The sequence below is a fragment of the Cololabis saira genome, chromosome 20, assembly GCF_033807715.1.
Source record: "Cololabis saira isolate AMF1-May2022 chromosome 20, fColSai1.1, whole genome shotgun sequence".
In the NCBI taxonomy this organism is placed as follows: domain Eukaryota; kingdom Metazoa; phylum Chordata; class Actinopteri; order Beloniformes; family Belonidae; genus Cololabis; species Cololabis saira.
The window spans coordinates 26,937,435-26,957,495 of NC_084606.1; the positions used below are offsets into that span (position 1 = coordinate 26,937,435).

At 40.4% G+C, this 20,061-nt stretch overlaps 2 protein-coding genes across 4 annotated transcripts in view; one reads left to right on the forward strand and one right to left on the reverse strand.

Annotated features, from left to right (window-relative positions):
• Positions 1–20,061, reverse strand: part of cct7 (chaperonin containing TCP1, subunit 7 (eta)) — a 418,707-nt gene that overhangs the window by 293,577 nt on the left and 105,069 nt on the right. The window contains exon 1 of one of the 2 annotated variants that reach the window (XM_061710844.1): positions 4,673–4,679. The exons of the other annotated variant lie outside the window; for it this stretch is intronic. Within the exon in view, the coding sequence (XP_061566828.1) occupies positions 4,673–4,677 (5 nt within the window). The 5' untranslated portion in view covers positions 4,678–4,679. Of the gene's footprint in view, positions 1–4,672; positions 4,680–20,061 lie in introns of those variants that run through there. 2 annotated transcript variants of the gene reach the window in all.
• slc8a4b (solute carrier family 8 member 4b) overlaps positions 1–20,061 on the forward strand; it is a 130,682-nt gene that overhangs the window by 2,458 nt on the left and 108,163 nt on the right. The gene's annotated exons all lie outside the window — the stretch shown is intronic.

A 20,061-nucleotide genomic window follows, 5' to 3' on the forward strand; every position in this document is an offset into this window, starting at 1 on the left:
TCTCCTGCGTGAGTGTGTGTGTGTTCAATGCTGGTAGGCGTGCCGGTGGGGGCGTTATCTGTGGAGGTATAGAGGCTTTGTGGTGTGAACTGTGTGGCAGAAGTAGCTAATGTTGACAACGGAAGTTGACAAAGAAGATGAGGAACGACATGGAGGAGAACGACGAGGGGCTTCTGTAACGTTGACCAGCTTTATTTATTTCTGTATTTTAAAATGATAATATTTAACCCCTTGGTGCCGGATGTCATATATTTGACACATACCTGCCTGATACCTCTGCAGCACCCTCAGAATCCAAATAATAATAATAAAAAAGATTTATAGAATAGAAAAAAAATCAAAAAATTAAATACAATATATTTAAAAAATAAATACAATGACCTAATATATTCATAGAGGTATATGCATATTAATTAGAAAACTTTTAAAAAACAGAATAAGGAGTGCTTTTAATGTCTATACTGTCAGATTTTAAGAAAATTCTGTGTATGATTTTATATATCAATCAAGGGGTTAAACACTTTTGTGGGCTGTACTGTGCATTGTTTTTGTTATATTATACAAATGGCCTCCAGGTATAAAGCTGTAAGCAATAACAGTCATTGATTATGGATTTTGAAGGCATAATAGCAATATTTAGCCACGATCTGGATGTTTCAAATACTACAAAGTGGGGCAATGCTGACATGAGAAATAATGTTACTATCAGCTGCAAAAGTGTCTTTAAATTACTTTTTATTGTGAACTGGTGCTTTACAAACAAAGCAAAAGTGACCTGAAAGTGAAAGTACTAATCGACATGCAGTGCAGCTGCTGTAGCACGCATCACTGTTTTGCATCAGGCTCTTTTTGTTGTCCGTCAAATGTGCTGACAAAATCGAGCCTCGAGCTTGGATTGGATTTGTCCAGATTTAACTAGCTGCAGTCTTCTCCCACGTGACAGATATCGATGCTGAGTAAAACGCACTATTGTCTGCCCGTGGAGCATCAGTAAAGGAGTTGAGGTAAAGAAATGATCAGTTTGCCAGGTTTACTGTAAAACTTGGTATATTTTTCAATTTCTGCAAAGTTGTCTGGCCAATGGGAATATCTGCTTCCGTCCCGATGGACTGCAGTCATGCATGAAGAGACAGATCTACTCAAAGTCATCTTTGTGCCTTCAGCTTGTTCATTTTCCAAATGAAGTAATTGCTTGGTACTCACCAAGTTACAAAAATTCTATCAAGTTAATTTGTATAATTCACAACAAAAGTAATCTCAAGGCACTTTACAAAGAAAGCACACAAGTTCACTGCAGTCCAAGTATAATCCAATTATATTTCAGTTAAACACAATTTGCCACGATCCATTTATAATCTAACTGATTACAATTCAATCCAATTAAAATGTATGCAATGGCAATTAATTTAAGAAAGAGGAAACAAGTCTGGAGGATTGCATCCGGGCTTGACTTTGATGCGACTCTCCGTCCTGAGCAGGAGCGAGGGGACGGTGGAAAGGAAAAGCCTGTTAACGGTTAGAAACCTGCAGCAGAGCCGCTCATCTGCAGCCATCTGCATCAAGCCGTCGCCGGGGGGAAACGCTAAAGTACACAACCAGACATCAAAGCACATCAGTAAACTTATATTAAAACAACTTACAAAGCCATCCAAAAACTAATTGTATTCACTACATCTTCATTTATTATGCCATCAACAAGTTATGCCTGCCAGCTGTAGCATTTTTGAACATACTTACATTATCTTTTATGGAGGCATTAGTCTTCTCCAGAAGTCTGGGACGACCATTGGGAAGTCAGTTTTTCCAGGATTTCTCTTACGTGGTGTTATTTATTTGCTAACTACTAAAGAAAACAATAAGATTTGGTTTGCAACAGTATTGATTTATGCTTCTAACTGCTGGCAAATGAGAATGAATCGGGAATCATTTAATTGATGTAACTGCCAGCAAACATTTAAGGTGGGGAGTCCACAAGAACATCTCACAGGCGGCTGGGGCCTGACAAGAACTGTAGCAGCCAACTACACCTACAGTTCACAGGTTCATAACTGCTGCTTTCAAAACAAATATGTGCTGCACATATATTGTAGCAGGCTATACAGTACATACTACATACTGGTCATGTAGTATACTGTACCTCTGTAGAAACAACTATGCTACGGTGCAATGGAAAACTGGTCACATGTCTGATTTGACTGGCCTTTGTGGTGCATTATGGGTTATAGTACATGAGTAAAGATTGTTGGGAAAAGTGCTATATAAATATTAGTGATGCACCGATTGTTCGGTAACCGAAATTGTTCGGCCGAAAATGGCAAAAAAACACTTTCGGTGTTCGGTGGAATAAGTGGGGAAAAAAAACGAACAATTAATAACGGCGTTGTAAAATAAGGAAATAGACTGGCCGCTCCGTCCCGTAACGTTGCGCACTACATAAATCGTTGGCCAACCAAAAACTAACCCCATAAGAATTTTACCTAACATTCACCAGGAGGTGGAACCAAAACAACATAATGCTGGGAAATTAAAAAAAAATCATTTTTTTATGTTTAATAAATATTTTCTACCTTGTAATTTTGTAAAAGATTTTTTTCTTTGAAAAGCATGCCTAAATCAAATGTATTTGATTTATACAATGGTGAAAAAATTGGCAAAATAAATGAAAAATTGCTGAAGAACCATGTTCGGTATTGTTCGGTATTCGGCCAAGTGTTTATTATTATTTTCGGTTTCGGTTTCGGCCACAAATTTTCATTTCGGTGCATCACTAATAAATATGCAGTAGTTTATTATTATTATCAGTGCATACATACTGTTTAAATCAGTACACACCAGACATGTCGTATTTGATTTTGAAAATGACCGTGGTACTTCCTCAGCCCACCTGCTTTAGTCAGGAGGCGTGTGATTGGTTGAGGGGACTGAGGGGAGATCTTAAAGTTGTAAAATGCTATTAAAGAAAATAAAATGTGACATACCACAGCAAAAAGAAACTTCAAAGTAATGACAACACCGCATTTGATAGTAAAGACAACAATTATTCATAACCTTAGCAGTTCCTGCCTATATTTCACTTAATATGCTGTATTATTATAAATATATTCACGGTTATTTGCTTTGTTCATCTACTATGAGACACTTCTGAGTTGTATGAGTTTGATTTGCACAAGAAAGCTCCACTCGTTATTACAGGAATTTCCCTCGATGGATCATTAATCTTTCAGCTCTCATCACAAGTCGTCCCAGCGACTCAGTCGTCTTTAAAGTAGTTTATGCTGTGTTTGGAAAGCAGCTTTATTCAAACTGTAGAATAAATGATATAAGATAAACAAATAAAGAAAAAGGACTGAGCAGCAAGCCGCCTCGGGGACCTGAAAGCCTGGCCGCGTGCCTCCGACTTGATTAATTAAGTCAGTGTAACTACACAATCTAAGGACAGTGATGTATAGGGGTGTTATCTCTTCTCTGGCAGTCACACTAAAAGACACTGGCTTCTCTTTTATCTCATGCAGCATCTGGCGTTCATAGAAAGAGACAGATATTTAATGATTGTCCCAACATGACATCATATAACATCACACAGACTCTTGCTGGAGCGTATGCTGCTAACACAGGGCAAATAATGGGTATTATTCAGACAAATGACAGGCTATCAAATCCAGAGTTTAGCAGTCAGTGCAGGAATTTGATGACTTGAATATATAAATATGATTGCATCATATATCAGGAGAGTACTGCAAATATTTCAGCATCGTCTGACTAAAGCACTGAATGATTCATAATCAAAGGACGAGGGTTAGTTAGAGTCTCTGATTCTTTAATCTCATTAATCTAATTATTCTCCACCTTTGAACTGGAACAGAAAGATTTTCAGATATATTGCACGTGAAACACCTATTAAGATGAGCGGTGATGACCTGACGTCATCTTGATATCCCTCGTGGTGCCGTAGGTCGGCCTGCTACTCATGTACTTCATTCCACTCGGTTTCTAATCGCTCCCAAAGCATCTCTGAAGGGATCCAGTCGACACTTTTATGGCCAGATAGTGTGATTTCCATGCCGGGCAGCAGTTTCAGATGTCCCAGCATTGATTTTACTCGTGCAGCAGCCGGCTTTGGCCCCCACACTTTGCGCACCTCGCTTTGTCCTTCAGAGGGAAAGTGGCTAATGATGAACTGAGTTGTTAATGGCCCGAAGCACCGGATGCAGCGGTTTGTTCATGCTAACCTCATCAGCTAAAGCAGTACAACTCTCTCTACTTCACCAGATCTGTATCACGGTGCTTTTATTGCTTAAGGAAACTCCACTCATCACAATGCAGCTTCTCACACTTAAACTCATCTATAAACATTTTTCACATATCAGTGGAAGTTATTGAATGCCTTGATTTATATTTTAAAACATATTCAGTCTAGAGAAAATAAGAAAATCTACTTTTATGTGCCAGATTTACAGCTTTGTTCTGTGACTTCCTCATATTGCATGCTGTTGTGCTGCATTTAATGGCAACTGGGAATTCTGAGCGTCTGAACTGAGACTTGGAGGAGAATATAAAAAAATCCTCAGAAGAGAGCTGATTTTATGATTGATAACTGCGAGGTATCAAGTGCCTATTATTTTGTTAGAGGGGGAACTGCATAAAGGGAAAATGTAAATTTTGCGAGGCTTCGATCATCTTTGCAACAACATGACTGATGATGGTTCGACTAAAACGGGCAGAGATTGAAAACGTATGACGTAAAACATATGAATCTTCAGGAATTACAGCTCAATAACACCAGTTATGAAATACATTTGACTCATTTCCTATTGTTATCTGTCGTTAGCTGCTGGACCTCACAACAAAACCTCTCCCCGCTTGCGTTTGGCTGCTCTTTCATCCGTCAGTATTGCTCCTGAAATAGAAATAATCTCCAGTCATGCATGTCTCCTGGCACATCATTCCAACGCAGAATGAGCCTCGGAAGTGTCCGTGCTGGGACCCGTTGACCAGGCTTCCTCATTGAACTTGGGAGATTACCCACACCCCTCTGTGTCCTTGAGTCTCTCTTTATAATATTGATCATGCTCATATGTTCCCATGACGTCATACGTGTGTGCGTGAACGGGTGAAGGAGCATAAGGGGGTTAAAAGACACTATATAAGTCCAAGTGTGGGCTGGTTACCATTTAAAATGACTGGCATTCGGAGAAATTCACTGAGGGCAGACTGATGAATTTTCAAACCGACACTGACACTGACAGACTTAATGGTGCCCTCATTTTCTGTCGTCCCACCAGATGATGTTTAAAGATGACTCGGGCATTAATATGCAGCGAGGATTTCTTTCTGCTTCTTGGAAAACAAGCACAGTGGTGGGGAACCGGTCGTTTTACAAGCGATGTCAGCGTATAACGCGCACCTTCACTGACGACTGCATGCTGTCAATGCTGAATGTGTCTTTCTCTGAAGCTCTGTGTGCATGTCCAGGGTGAAGGAGTGCCGGAGAGAGAAAAGTGACTGATATAGTGATGGTGATTATTACTGAAGGACAACTGTGAAATCAGGAAGAAGAACGAGCCGTGGCACTCGTCTTATATTTGCAGAGCAGATCAATCTGAATGTGACTTCAACGTCCACGAGAAACAAGTTCTCCTCAAGAAATAGGCCATTTTTACATTTTTTAAAACAAATATTTATAAGAAACAAACCCAAGCTCAGCCTGCAAGCCAGAACATGTACGAAGCACAACTGGTAGAATCATGAAATTCATTTAGTCTCCTCGTCCTGTCATTTTAAACTTTAACCTTCATTCACTTAAAGTGAAGCTCCACTTCATCGACAGACTTTGACAACTCCAAGAGCGCCGTCACTGCCATGCTAATGGATCTCATCACCAGTTAGGGCTCAGGTGGGAAAGGTTTACATTCTCCTAAATGGATGTACTTGAACAGATGACATGTTGAATGGATGACTGAAGACAGCGGGGGCTTGCTGTCTGGACGGAGGATAAGCAGAATTAAGCGGCTGCTTGAGAAGACGAAGTTGCTCTTTTTGCAAGCAGATTTATTTTCCCCAGGTTTTTATTTTCTCTCTCTCTTCCCCTCCATGTGTTTGACTTCCTCTGGCTCCTCCCTCTTGCATGCATGCCCTGTTATTTTTTTCTCCCGGCTCTCCATCTCCCCCCTGATTGTACTGCGTTCACTCTTTAATTTTCCCCCTGCATGGTTCCTGTTTTCACGCCTTGTGATTCTCCTTTCTTTACCATGTTGAGCTCTTGTATCTCGCTGTGCATTTCTCTTTTAATGTCAACATTTACATTAAAATCCTGTCCCTTTTCATGAGTATAATACCCTGAGATATCTAGTAAGGGTTATGGATCTAACTATGCACATAATGAACAAGATCAGGCCCCAAACACAACAACTACAAGCACAAACACTACTTAAAACGGACTAAATATTTACATGTTAAACCAACAGAGATAAGATCATTAATTTAGTTCCTATCGAGCTGATGAAGTGGTTAATGTGGAACTTCTTTTCACCCCTTTTAAAATATGAATCGATTATTTTAGGAAACGATCTGCATAAAAATGTGATTCAGATGTTGTAACTCCATTATGACTGAGCAGGGACGCTCATCTGGCGTCTTTGTCATTTTACTTAAAAATAAATAAATCAGGAGCTCAGTTTTAAATCCTCCTGCAGCCAGTGAGTTTTCATCTATCCGTTACCAGTTGACGACAACGGTAATTCACTTCATATTCAACACTCTTGCTGTTGTATTGTGGTTATTGAAATCCGCTCTGCAGCTCTTTGCCATAAGGAGAAAACCAGACGCTCATAACACTAATAACATCACCTCTCTCATCTCAGTATTGACCCGCCGCTAATGTAGAAGTATCGATTCCGGCAGCTTTAAAATCTTGGTTTCTTGGAAGAAAACGGCAATAATCCCACCATCACAGATGACCTTTCACACCAATATCATCGTAAAATATGGCCGATGGAGCCGATGGAGGGAGATGATGAGACCTCCAGGGACGCTGTGGTATTTATGGGATTGGAATAAGAAACCTGTATATCTCCATCTTGCTCCTGTTTTGTTTGATTTATCTTATTTTTTGCAGTGACAGTTGCTTCCATGCAACATGTTTCTCCTCATCAGCGCCTCATTAGTCATCTCAGTGTTCGGGTTTGCTCTCCAACAGTGTAATATCTCCTTATGACTTTGTCTTGTGCGTTCAGCCAGCTGAGGTTTTGTTTTCCACCACTTCGCCAGGTTTTCTTACATTTTTATTTCTTGACACGCATCGTGCTCTACTTTTCATCCTTTCTTTGTGCCTCCTTTTTTTCCCCTTCAATCTATTTGTGTGTAATCTGTCACGGCTGCATAAACCAAACTTGGTTTATATAATCTTATAAGGGTCCACCCACACACGTGTCAAAGTTGCATGCATGATCGCAGCTGCATTTGCATGCACTGCAGCTGCATGGCGGCTTGCTCAGTGTGAAATGTTGCGAGCGTCAGGATCATTGTACCAGGTGGATGGAGAGCATTGCAATCATTGTGTTCCTCTCTGATTGGATTAATAAGAGAAAGAGAGGGAGTAAAGGAATGAAATGCACCGGAAGTGGACGACAGGACCATAATCCACTCTGTTGGACTTTGCCTTCGTCTCACACATGACCAGCTTATCTCTCTCCGCTTCCATCACTCACGCTGAACACCTCTGCACCTGCTTTCAAGTTTTAATGGCTTTCCCTTTGTGTTCATTGAAGTTTTGTGTCTTTCAGAGCTCAGTGGGACTCATTTCAAAAGAACAAGAGTGGCAGCGGGAAGTAGAACATAAAGCCCTTTTTTTTCCTTCTTTTGTCTTTACTCCTCACCAAAAATAATGACCTCTCTTGAAAATGCATTAGCAGAGATGGAGGGCGTCCACTGGCTCGCCGCGGCGCCGCTCTGAAATAAGGGAAAGGCCAGCGCCAGAGTTTTATCAAGCGCCAGGAAGTGGCAAGCGAATGACAGACCGTTGCATTTAACTTCATTAGTTCCACCTCAAACTCCGTTGCTGCCGCATGCTGAACACAAACAAATCAGACGCTGCGACGTCGTGTTATCCATCTGCTCCGGCCTTCAAACTGCCCAGCTTCACATTTGCTCACACACTCTCACGCAGCGAGGTGCCATATTTAAGAAGCAGTAACCTCTCATCACTGCAGGGGGGGTTATTTTTGAAATCTAAGGGATGGAGTGAGCAGGAGAGCAAGTGAAGGCCAGCTCTTTTTGAAAAACACGTCTGAGAGTTGAGCCGGAGGATTTGTGAAGTGCATTTGTTTCTCAGCTGGTTTGAAGATAAAAATGGAGGCGCTGCGGTAAACAAAGTGAAAAAAAATAGATTGGGTCAAACTCGCTTTAAATTCTTCAGATACCACCTCTTGAAAAGCAGGCTTGTGTCTTTTCTGCCCTTCCAGTCGTCTCACTATGCCCCTCGTAGACGACGTCACGACCCCGCGGGAGTCGTTGCAGGTGAATAATCACTGGCTTCCAATTACCAGCAGGCCTGTTGGTTTGCGGCATTCATTTGGCGGACTGCTTCGGTCGTTATTGAAATAAACTGGTTGCACCTGCGACTGTAAATCAGACCGAAGTGGAGACTCAGAGCTGTTAATGGTGAGAAACCGATCACCAATTTGTACAGGATTGTTAATATGCTGAGTTTAAATCCCCAATTTATGCACAATAAGTCTCCATCTATCTGTCTCTTGGCTCTGCCAGGCGCCTTGCTTTCTTCTGTGTGTGTGTGTGTGTGTGTGTGTGTGTGTGTGTGTGTGTGTGTGTGTGTGTGTGTGTGTGTGTGTGTGTGACATTAACAAAGGATGAATGTGTGAGCATTGTGCTGCCAGTAAACCTCAACATCACCCCACATACACACACACACACACACACACACACACACACACACACACACACACACACACACACACACACACACACACACACGTGAGGCAAAAATAAACAAACACAGGCTGGCAGATACTGGATATGAACATCTGCAATGTGACTTGGGCTCATGAGCTGTGTGTGTTGGTGTGTGTGTGTGAGAGAGAGAGAGAGAGAGAGAGAGAGAGAGAGAGTTCATGCGTGGCCAGGATATCTATAGAGAAACAGAGGGAGGAGATGCTGATGGCGGGTTGCGTGCCACTACTGTACATGGGTACTGTGCATCATGAGATTGCATACATTACACTTGGTGGATTATCTGAAGGCACAGTTTGGGATCTGTCTAACTGCCAGGGCCGGTTAAAGAAGGGCTTATTCTCTCGCTCCACGCAGTCCGCAGCTGCATGGAGCTCATCGTGCTGCTTCTACTTGGTTTGCAGCTCACAAGGACTCGATGCTGGTTTGGACCTATAACTCATCATGAAATCACACAACCCCACACGAGAGACTATCAAATGAATGCATCGAATTTTTATAAGGTGCAAAATTCACTTTTGATGTTGTTTTTAATTGCTATTTGAAAATCTTCTTTCTGAAATCAGGCTGTTGTGAGATTCTGGTCAAAATGACGTAGTTCTGCACGAGCCCCTCCCACAAGAGTTGATTGACAAGGGACTGAGTGAGCTATCAACATAGTCCCCATTGTTTCCATGTCTCCAGAGCAGAATGTCTCAAAAGCACTTGGATCAGGTGCTCTGATCTTGGATGTTATGATCAACACGACAGTCATCATTAACCTCCGACATCTGAGCCGCTGAAAACGCAGTGGTATGTCTTTTTTCCTCTCGCTCTCTTTTCTGCTTGCAAACATTTTCCCGCTTCTTCCTTCACCACACATGATGACGATTTGCAGAAGAAAAAAACACGCTCTAATTTAGTTATTATAACTCTGGTCTTACTCGGCCCATCACCATGATATAAAACTGGTATTTAGTTAGAAATCTGCACTTCATCGTAAATGGTCATGTGATTTGGACCCGCTGGCACGTTCATGGAAGGTTAATAATGTATCTCGCTCAGAATGCATCCCTGCCAGAACATAAAGAGGTCGATTAAAAGAAAATTAAGTTAACCAACCATTCAGAAGTGCATGATAAAATAGTATATATACACCGTGGCGACTGGGGGATGTCATTTTGAAAATTGATGTGAAGAGTCTTTAGGCCCAACCCAGTCTCACATAAAAACGTACCCTGCCTACGTTGGTCCAAAGTGCAAAAACGTAGAGGGGTTACAATAATAGCCCTTGAATTGTTACATTGTTACATTTTTTCTGCCTATTCGTTTTGCGTCCAAGTCACGTGACTTTCAAGATTCTGGCCATGACACCAAAAAAACATGGCGGACATTTCTCATTTTTTTTGTGAAAAAAAATCAATATTTTGATTAGGTTTCTGCATAAAAATGCGTTTTGATTACATTTCTAGCAAGAAATATATATTTTACTTTCATAATATTCACTCAGTGAATGTACATAATCACTCGCTTGCTCGTTGTTGCGAAGTTTTTTCAGATCTCGCCAGAATAATGTGAAACTGCAACGTTTTCCACCTGATCGATCAGGTTGGGGAATTCCCTGGGCGTCCCCTCTACGTCATAGAGTGACGGGCGGAGATCCTGATCACGTGACCAGTGCCCCGACGTGGACGTGGAAGTAAACGGTTACATATGTTGTGCTTTTGAACGGTAAATATTAAAATAAACCGTACACAGGTACATTTACAACTTATATTGAATCACTGTGAATACATCAATGTCAATTACAGGACGTTAAATAAAGTATTGTGGCGGACACAATTACAGACCTCGCACCCATCAGGACTGTATGGAAGGGGGCGTGGTCACGGGGCGTTAGGGTTAGGGTTACTGTAGATTTAACCCAAACTAATGTGACTACAAATATGGCGCTGATTAGCATAAAGCTGTATAGCATGACTCTAGGGAAATGTAGTTCTTAGCAAATATTTTTTTTTTTTCACAGAAATGCAGGTTGTTAATACTAAAATAAGAGTGCACATAGTAGTTTAAGGGCATGATACACACATTTGTGTAAATATATTTTAAATATATATAATATATATAATATATAATTGTTAAATGTGTGAAAATGTATTTTAACCATGTTTAACTGCAAATCCTGATTATTAGTAACTCAACTATAGGTTGCAGTTCCCTAAAACTTAACATTGTACTAAATTTTTATCTTGACTTTCTCCAGATCAACTGTAAGTTATAAAGTAGTAACATTTTCATTATGGCCTTATTAGCACAACTTTAAGCTGTGGTAACTTTTAACGCATCTCACTATGACAGCATTTGATTTCCATGTCATTTTTTCAAAATGCGTGTTGGCATGACTGGTGTGATTAATGCTCAGCTCAAGTTTAACATTGACACACATATCTTAAGTACGGTACACTCGTAACCCACTGACAGAGTCCATTCAGAGTCCATCCTTTGTAAAACAGTATCTTAAGCTCCAAAGCACCCTTCATTAAGCTAATTTTCTTATGTAGGCCTAATCTGGACGTGAAATGAAACATTCATACACAATTCTCCATTCATCCGTCAGCTGATACACTACATCATCGAACCTCTCTGGCCTTTACAGCCTAAAGGGCCCTCTGATGCTTTTCTCATTTCCTCCTCAGCATTGTTCTGTCATTACTCTTTTCTCTTATCATGTGCGTGGCTCTTCTCTCTTTATATCCATGTCCCTTCTACTATCCCCCCCCCCCCCTATACAAATCCCTTTAGTTCATTTCCTCTTCATTGCGTCGCACATCTACCCTGCCATTATCACCGTCACAATCTGTTGCCTGCTTGAATGCAGGTTGCTACTTCAAACGTCCTTTTAGATGAATGAAAGTAGGCACACAAAGACGTACAGACGCTCATAATGGCTTCACATGCACGCCAGATACAAAGATTGGGCTCAAAGGCTGAATAAATGTGCTGTGGTGCATCTAATTACATGCATATAGGTGAAAATCAAAAAAGCGACAGAAGGGCAGACCTTTATGTCGGAGAGGACCTGGAAGTGTGTCTGCAAATTGAGTGCTTCAAATGCTCACCGTCAGTTACGTCCCATTGACTGATCTGCAGAACAACTAACTAAATCCAGTTCGTCTCATTTCAGATGAATAAGGCTCTCAAATTGAACGTTGACCATCGCACGACGCGACACTCACACATGCATGCATGTAAGGAAATCAATAATTGTGATGGACAGGCGAGTTATGAAGTGGCCACCAGGGACCAGATGCTTCAAACTCTTGTGTGGTTTCAAGGCACAAAGATAGAAATGTGCAGACGCATCTTGGTTTGGTTAAATCTATAAAGCTTTAGGTAAACACGATTCTTCCTTTATGAATAAATGTGAGTGCATGAGCATTTTGAGCCAGTTGCTCAGATTCTCCAGTGGTTCTCTCATTCTGTGGACGTTTTGTGTCTGTAGTCCTGGTTCTGCTCTCCAGGAGGTCAGTTTCCGAGTTGGCAGGTTCTCAAACACTCTGCAGCAGGTGGAAAACTGGATTTTTGTCGTGCAGTGGAAAGCTCTGTGATGGTTCAAAGAGTCTGCAGTCCAAGACAGTTCAGTAGTCGACCCTCAGTGGCAAAATGACAGACTCACTAGAGAAGAAGCACTGAATAACATCCTAACAACATGTAGGGTAACTTGACCTCCATGGGCTTTTTCATGGGGGCTAAATCAGTGGCGTCAATTCAGTCAAAGCTAAGGTATGGCAAGGTTACGAGTCACAGAACTTAACTAGAGTATCAATCAACACGTCCAGCAAATACTCATCACAGAAGTCTGCTATGTAGCTGATCTGTGTGGTCAAGAAAATTGGAACTTTTTCAAATGCAGTCTCGCTCACTGCAAAAACTCAAAATCTTACCAGGAATATTTGTCTTATTTCTAGTTAAAATGTCTCATTTTTAGTCAAAAAATCTCATCACACTTAAAACAAGAGTCATCACCAGAAAAATAACTTATTTGATCATTTTCACCTGTTTCAAGTACATTTTCACTTGAAATAAGTAGAAAAAAGATTTATCTTCTCATTACAAGCAAAAAAATGTTGTTCCACTGGCAGATTTTTCCACTTATTTTAAGTGAAAATCTACTTGAAACAGGTGAAAATAGTTGTTTTTGAATCTTGTCTTAAATGTAATGAGATTTTTTTGGACTAAAAATTAGACATTTTAACTAGAAATAAGACAAATATTCTTGTTAAGATTTTGAGTTTTTGCAGTGTATAATAACTAGTGAAATCGATCATGTTGTTCTGATTTGCATTTTTAGTTATTCTATATGTATTAAGTAATAGAATAATCAATACAAATGGACACAGAGTAATTCCATAAATGTATTTAAAAAAACAAACATGTACATTTTCCCTTGAAGCCAAGGTGTGGCGGCTGCCATATCTTCATACCCAATTGACGCCCCTGGGCTAAATGTTCAAGATAAAATGCTTGAATTGAGCAAAATCAGGTTTTTATCTCTGCAACCCACTAAAAAGCCAGTGTAGCCAACTCGTGCTACCGGGGTACGGGGCAGGAATGAGGACACGTGGTTTAGGGGAGAAATGGTCGGCTTTATTCGTCACCAGACACATACACATACGCGGCAGCCGTCGTGTCCGGGTCTCCGGCAGCTTTTTATTTATTTTTTTATTTTATTTAATAGGGACAATGCAGGTTTACATGTGATCACATTCACTCATTACAAACAAGCCAATGTGACTGATGTTCTGCATACAGAGATTATAGCTATTGCTAGTTTCCATCTCCTGTCCCTAGTTAGGCTTTTAGTAAAAGAAAACGAAAGAAAGGAGAAAAAGAATACAAAAATACATTCAATTTTCAACATGCAAAGCTATATCCTATTTACAATTCTCAGCTTGCAAGAGAACACCCTATTAGCGGTTACAGGTGATTAAAAATGCGTACATTTCTGATTTTGCTTCAACCAGCCTTTGACATTTTTAGTAAAAACCTTAAAATCTTGAGTTGTTTTTATCTCAGTTGGCAGTGTGTTCCACATTTGAGAGCCCTTTATAGAGAACGCTGACTGCCCAAAGGAGGTCTTACGGCGTTCAGCCTTACAGTTACCACTTGTTCCCCTGGTGATCCTACCACTATTCTGCCTGCTAACTAACTTACATAAAACATCTGGTACTAGGTTCTGTAGACACTTAAAAACCAGTTTGAGTGTAGAAAACTTTAAGAAATTATCAAAACTAAGCATGTTGTACTGTTTCAATATGTGACAGTGATGCCATCTCATCGGTTTTTTATCCATTATTTTTAAGGCTTGATTATATAGAGATGAGATAGGCTTAATCACAGTTACACAAGTTTGGCTCCACACACTGTAACACAATATGACATATGGGAGAATATCATTCCATGCATATAAAGCTGTGCTGCTTTATATGAGATCTGATGTCTGATCAATTTAAAACAGCTCCGTGTCATCACCCTCTACAGACTCCCCAGGACAATCAGCCCACTCCTTAAATACACAGGCAGGGAGGAGAGATTGATTGGACACACCTGTGCCCAATCAGCCACCTGTGTGCTGCTCCCCCGCAGACCACGCCCAATCCTGCACCCTGCCACAGCCAGATGAGGATTTTCCAGGATAACTAACTGCTTATTTGAACTAACTTGGTTACATCATTGGGGAACAATGGCAGCCTGCGAGACAAGAAATCGTTTTAATATGTTTTATTATTCTGAATGAAATAATCAGACTCATTTTTATTCATTTGAAGATTGATTTTACACGCGGAAAGCCATTTCCAGCGTATTTACATTGAAACTGCTGTTCTCAAGGGAATTAGATGTTTAATTCTTTGTTGGAAGGCTCCACATCTAAAAAGCATGAATAAATGCAGCATGTTGCTTATTCACTCTGACCTCAGCACCATCTCCCTCCTCCGGCAGACTCTCTCCGTAGCTGTTGGTCAAACGTTTAATTCATGAAATTCAAATCTGAAAATGGAAACACTACAGGTGGGCAGGCGGGATTTCAGTCAGATTGTCTCCAACATCGTCTTAGTACACGGCGTGTGTTTGTACCCAGCTGCCTCAGCCTCCCTGCCAAGCCGTGTCCCTGCTACTGGAGAGAAAACCGTATCGATCCAAAGACAGAGGAGGAGCCGGGGGGCTTGGATGACACTCATTTCTCACATTCCTGTCACAGTCTGACATTTTTCTCGCTGCGATATACACATTTACACACACACACATGCACATACATACAATTACCTTCTCCTTTCATACCCATAATGATAAAGACTTTTGATTCCCATTAATCGCCATAGCAACAGAGTTAGGACCTACTTTCTAATCTCCCTTTCTTTTCTTTCTCCTCCTGCACATCCATGCAGCCCTTTGCGATCAGAACTGTACAGTACTTATATTACTGGCTGTGATGTACTGCTGATGTATTTTCATTGATTTTACTCGTAAAGGGCGTTGCTGCGGATTCTGAGTTATTGTGTACATCTCTTTATTTTTATGTCTGTGTGTGAGAAAGAAAAAAAACAGACTAACTGTAAAGTACAACAGGTTTGTAACTCCTAAAAGGCAGTGATGGATTGCCTACAGGTTCATGCTGCAGCTCTTTGCATGTGTGTGTCCCTGTGTGCTTTTGGCCCAATTCAGCGCTAAATGTATTGCAAATTTCTTTTTTGCCAAACCCACATCCTCAGCTCTGCTGCTTACCCCACAAATGCATGTTCCTTACAAATGTGGCACCAGTCAAAAGGGAAATAAACAGGCTTTCAACGGTATGGGATTTATTGCCAAGAAGCATGGTTACAAAGAAACACAAATTTCCTTTCTTTTTGTACAATGTTTATTAGTCAACATACTGATTTCCTCATATTTGAGTATAAAATACTTACAGTAAAGTACTAACGACTTCATGTTCAACTCAGTAACACGTAGCCAAGTCCTGTTCATGTTAATTATCATCAACCCACCACCGTGTGTCACACTTGGTATGAGGTCTCTGTTTATATACTTTGGTTTTCTCCAAACGTGGCACTGTGCATTATGGCCAAGTGTCTTCAGAAGTTCAAAGATCAGATGCAACTTTATAAACCAAAGCTGTGCTGCCATGTTCTTTCTCTGCAGAAGAGTATTCCTCCCAGAAAGTCCTTTTTAAATTGCAGTTTTACTGAACATTGGACTGTTAGACCTTGGGAAGAAGTTGTTGGGATATCCACTCTTGGGAAGATTGGTAACTGTCTTGAAGAAAATTTGAATAATCTTCATCAGTGTAGAATATTACACTCTAAATGATCTGGGTGTGGCTTTGAAACTCTGACCAGTTTGATGGACAGAAACAATTAAAAACCATTGCTTATGTCTTTCCTCCTTGCCATTTGGTTAACACTCACCTGAATGCTCCGGCCCCAAAAACCAACACAACATTGTTTACTGAGGTGCTCATACTTGTTGGAAATCAATTTATCAATGGAAATTGATAACAGCACTTGGTTGTAAAGGTGCGGGTATACTTCTGCGTCACACACACGCAGAGCACACGGCGCACCCGTGACGTCGTCACGAATCCTTCGGACTTCTCCGTCTCTCCATTTGGTCGCGGTGCAGTACCCCCCGCGGCCACTAGTTAGCGATCTTTTTCTGAATGGTTTATCCGACTTTTTCCGGTCACAGTAAATCAAAGAGATAAGGACAACTATTGTGCAAAAAACAAAAACAAAAAAAATCACATATAAACGAAGAAAAGAGCCCTGGAAGTTCACTACTGATTCAAACCGGAAACCGGAAATGCTTCGCTTTCAAACGAACCAATCACAGCCCTCTCGGTCTGCGTGTGGTCGGCGTCTCCTCGACGCGTAGTTACAATTTTCAGGAGGTGCACGTCAGAGACGGCGCATGTGACGGCGTGTCCTCTGCGTGTACAAAAACCACACGCCGTAGACACGGCGTCGTTTTGACGCAGAACCATAATTCAGCCTTAACATCCTCTAAGTCTCTGTGGAAGCAGTACCAGCTTATTTGGCCAGTTCTTGTTAAAAAACGGATAACATGTAATATATTTTAAAGTATCTTGATGCATAAATCCATATAATTGAAAGAAGATGTGATTTATTTCTCACAGGACTGCATTTAGATTAACATTGGATCTCTTAGGGAGACACATTTCTATACATGTTTTCTTGTACAGAAAGCCGGCATGAAACAGCTCGAAGAGCAGATGTTATTGAAGCCTGTTACATAATTCATGTATGAAGTTCGTGTGTCTATGTGTGTATTCCTGCTTATGATTGTATATGTGCAGATGTTAGCCTTCAGGGGATGTATCAACATAGTTTAATACCAACCGAAGCGCAGAAGCTCAAGAGGCAGAAGATAAGGAGTTTAGTTAAAGACTGATTTGATCTTTTTTTTCGTTAGCAGATAGAAAGTGGGTGAAAAACAAGAAAGCCAACTGAAGAGGTGTGTCAAATATCTTCTTACTATAAAGAGAAGACATAAAGGGTGCAGAAGTTCGTCAGTCGATGCATAAAACCAGTCTTATGGCAGATGACATAATCCTGTCCTTAACAAGCCCATTTGACTCGTTGGCTAAATCACAGACACTTTTACAGACTTTTCGGTCTGTCTCTGGGTATAAAGTAAATTATGATAAAAGTGAAATTCTTCCATTATCAAACTCTGAACGAGTTGAATACCAGCAAATGAGCCCATTTAAGTGGCCTCCAAATGGGATAGAAAACCTTGGAATCATGGTGGATAATAATCTCAGAAATGTGCAAAGGCTTAATTACTTGCCACTAGTTAATCAAATAATAGCTTATTTTCTGAGATGGATACATTTACCTATTATTTTGATTGGCTGAATAAATTGCATCAAGATAAACATATTACCAAGGCTGCATTACCTCGTTCAGTTTTTATCGATTTCACAGCGTGGTTCGTTACCCGGAGGACTACTATGAGAATGGATCCCTGATGTCTTTTGAGCACCTGGGGAGGAAATATGATCGCTCCAGCAGGAGCTTCTTCTGTCATTTACAGTTAACATCTTTTCTGAGATCTGCTCTGGGATCTGAAATGATTTTACTATCCTCAGGGATTTAGAAAGACTTCGTGAGGGAAATGCACCTTGTCTAATTTCAAAAGTTCATTTTCTTTTAATGCATGCACCAGGGTTACATAAAGTAAAGGAGAAATGGCAGTCACTATTACAGTAACTCCAGATACAGACTGACCCATTGTCACTTTCTCCATCGAACATAAATTACACCACAGGCATTGCATGAATATAAATGAGAGACATCCAGCTTGTGCTTTAGATTTGGTACAGAAGAAGGATCATTCCTGGACTGCACTTGAGTCCAAATGCGTGCACGAAACCTCAGATGTGTTTGTTGGGGGACTCCACACGTGTAGATGCACAATTAATAAACCTCCAAAAGAAGTGTCTTGCCCTGGCCTTGTGCACTGCCAGGAAATGTACAGCCGTTACATGGACATCCGACTCCAAGGTCCCAATAGGAAAATGGATTTTGGAAATGAACAGCTCAGAAATGATTACAGCACTTTTGTAGAAATTTTGGCAGCCCTATTTGGCCCATATGGACACCCTGCCAACTTCTGTAGCGGACAAGTTTAGTAAGAAAGACAAACCTTTGGTCATCAGTACTGAGCATTGTTTTTTTTGCATCTCATTTTATGTTTTTCTTTTTCTTTTTTGTATGCTGGTGGGAGGGTTAGGGAAGTCTGAATATATAGAGTGAAAGTCTGGATATACGGAATGAAAGTCTGAATATATAGAATGAAAGTCTAAATATATAGAATTAAAGTCTGAATATATGGAATTAAAGTCTGAATATATAGAAAGAAAGTCTGAATATATGGAAAGAAAGTCTGAATATATGAAATGAAAGTCTGAATATATGGAATGAAAGTCTTAATATATAGAAAGAAAGTCTAAATATATGGAATGAAATTCTGAATACATAGAATGAAAATCTGAATATATAGAATGAAAGTCTGAATATATAGAATGAAAATCTGAATATATAGAATGAAAGTCTGAATATATAGAATGAAAATCTGAATATATAGAATTAAAGTCTGAAAATATCGAATTAAATATAAATATATGGAATGAAAGTCTGAATATAAAGAATGAAAGTCTGAATATAAAGAATGAAAGTCTGAATATATGGAATGAAGTTTGACGTCGTCAAGTCTCTCGCACCATGTGGTTTTTTCTATGTGCATCGCATTATTTTACGGAGCCCGACAAGGGCCATATATATATATATATATACAGAGCCGCCGCAAGGGGTGTGCGAACCGTGCGACCGCACGGGGCCTCGCGCTGTGGGCTGTTTTTTTAATTTTTTAATTTTTTTCGTTTTTTTTTTTTCGTTTTTTTTCCCCTTATAAATATCAACAGTCACGTTCCATCGTAAATTGTAGGCTATAATAATGATAAAATGTGCATTGTGCGGCCAGTGTAGGCTGACTCTTACTTTACAACTGTCCTGAACCGTTCATCAACGTTGGCTCACAGCTCTGATGCGTTCAGTGAACGCATCAGAGCTGTGAGCCAACATTGATTGTCTGTAAAGCCTGGTTTATGGTTCTGCGTTAAATTGACGCAGAGCATACGCCGTAGGGTACGCAGCGGCGCGCAATGTACGTGCGCATCGCCGCTTACACTACGCCGTAGTCGTTACGTTGGGGTAACGCGGAACCATAAATCAACCTTAACAGTTACAGCAATTTGCCGACTCGGCAAATTTGGGGCCAGGAAGGAGATGCGCGCTAAACTTTAAAAGAGGACTAAGCATGTACAAAGTTTTGTTACCCCGTTTTCCACGTTACCTGGATTATTTTGGGTTATGGAAGAGTCAACTATGGTGAGTCAGTGTAACCTTCTTAAATCATTTCTTTATCAGAATGTTGTGGTATTCTTGACCACCTGCCTATTTTAATGTGATTGTGTTGTTTTCAACTAGATCGCAGAGTCTATTCTCTATTATAGAGCTCAGAAATGATGTTAATAGACCG